General features: G+C 41.3%; 1 protein-coding gene across 1 annotated transcript; it reads right to left on the reverse strand.

Annotated features, from left to right (window-relative positions):
- Positions 1 to 237: 237 nt before the first annotated feature.
- On the reverse strand, positions 238 to 1,805 carry LOC130994746 (thaumatin-like protein). The gene is made up of 2 exons (XM_057919812.1): positions 1,473 to 1,805; positions 238 to 927 (listed from the first exon to the last, which is right to left on the reverse strand). The coding sequence occupies exons 1-2, from the start codon at positions 1,656 to 1,658 to the stop codon at positions 424 to 426; spliced, it is 690 nt and encodes a 229-aa protein (XP_057775795.1). The 5' UTR covers positions 1,659 to 1,805; the 3' UTR covers positions 238 to 423.
- Positions 1,806 to 2,019: the final 214 nt, after the last annotated feature.

Here is a 2,019-nt window from a genome sequence, read left to right on the forward strand (position 1 = left end):
GAGGATTATAGCTCCAATTTTTTACATTTATACTCTTATTTCAGGCCATGATGGAAGCTATAGTCTTCATTTTGATGTGTTAAATAGGACTGTAAATAAACAATGGAAACTATAGTCCTTATTTTTAAAGTTCGTAACATTAATCCTCTTTTCAAAAATATTAAACAGTACAGTCATATTTTAACAATTAGCTCGAAATAAGATAAACAACAAAATCCCACTTCAAAAATAAAAAGATATAGGAGTATTAAACCTTTACTAATCAATTATTTCAATCTCGAACGAGTACAAAGTGGAAGAGGTCCGTACACACTCAATATACAAACCCAAATCATATAGCAGTATCAGAGCTTATCAAAGCACCTGAATATCACTTAATCATTATTTATTAAAAGATGAGATTAATTGATTAACATTAATTAATCACGGGCAGAAGACAACCCTATAGTTGGTTCCCGCCGGGCAGGTGAAGAGGCTAGTAGGATCATCCTGCGGGTAGCTGTAGGCGTCCGGGCACCTGTCCTTAAAAAACCTCGAAAGCGGCGTCGGGCCGCAGCTGCCCGGCCCGTTCGTGCAGCAGTACTGGTTCGTGTTATACACGGTGCACGGGTTGTTGCAGCCGCCGGGGGCCCGGAGCTCGTTGGGGCATTGTTCGTTGATCGGGGCGGAGCAGCGGAGGTTGCGGCAGACGCCGGCCACAGTGGGGCTGAACTCCATGGGGATGTTGAAGCCGTCGACGAGGGAGATGTCGACGAAGTCGAGATTGTTGGGCTGGTTGAGGGCGAACTCGGCGAGGGTGTTGGGGGCCTGCCCGTAGCCGGTGCACTCGAGGGCGCCGTTGTTGCAGTCTCCGGTCTCGCAACGGCCGCCGTTGCAGTTCGTGCGGCCCCATATGCGGGCCTGCACTGTGCCCGGGGGCACGATTACCTGGCAGTGACGGAGATAGTAAGAGGTCGGAGGAGGCTTAAGCCCCCGCCAAGAAAAAAAAAATATACTATCTCCGTCCAATTATTTGTGGCTCATTTCTTTTTGGCATGAAATTAGAAAAATGATAGGACCTATATATTTTTTAAGAGTTAATATTGTTTAGCATGAGCTGAATCACAAACTGTGGAACGGATTAAAATGAAAAGCGAGCCACAAATAATGAGACAAAGGGAATACTTTTTTATTTTTATAAAATGGATCAAATTATGGATATTTTTTTTGTGAGAAATTGACAAGTCGCTATCATCAAATTGAATTATAGAAAAATTATAGTAAAATACGCAAATTTTAGGGGGACTTTTACATTAGGGGGAAAAAAAATAAAATAATTAACTTTATGTATTTTATTTCAAATTTTAATGGTTATATGAAAAATCAAAATTCGTCCAAATTTTATGTATTTTGCGGCAATTTATCCAAAAATTATCACCTGAGAATCTCAAAATTGGAATTTAAAAGAATACGGATTAAGAAATTTTCCCTACCTGCCACGATTGGCCGGAGTCGAGGCGACGGCCATTGGGCGGGGAAGAGGGCCAGGCGGCGGCAGCCCAGACGGTGTAGGTGCACCGGTTAGTGACGTCGAAGGTGGCGGCACTGGCGGCGGTGGAGAGGAGTGTGATGGTGAGGATGCAAGCAAGGAAGGGGAGGGTTTTGGTGAAAGTAATCATGTTGAGGTGATCTGTATTATAATGAGAATATTATGAGTTGTGGGATTGGGTTTATATAGATGAGTTGAGAGCAGTGCATGAGCATGCATGATTTGCGTGTACATTACGATTTTGCTCTCTCTTTTATTAATTAGTTAGACATTTCAAATGTTTTGACTCCTCCGACTATAAATTGAATTTGAATTTTATGTCATCGATTCAGATATTCTCGAGGAAGACGAAGTCGAGCATAGTTTTCCCTCAATTAGTAATTTGAAGGGTTCAAGTCATAAGTCTATATAATTGTAGGTGTGATTGTTATTCAAAGAAAAAAAAAATAACGATAACAAATGTACTAATCTACTTCAGTAATAAAATTTGA

This window comes from Salvia miltiorrhiza, chromosome 7 (assembly GCF_028751815.1).
Source record: "Salvia miltiorrhiza cultivar Shanhuang (shh) chromosome 7, IMPLAD_Smil_shh, whole genome shotgun sequence".
NCBI classification, from domain to species: domain Eukaryota; kingdom Viridiplantae; phylum Streptophyta; class Magnoliopsida; order Lamiales; family Lamiaceae; genus Salvia; species Salvia miltiorrhiza.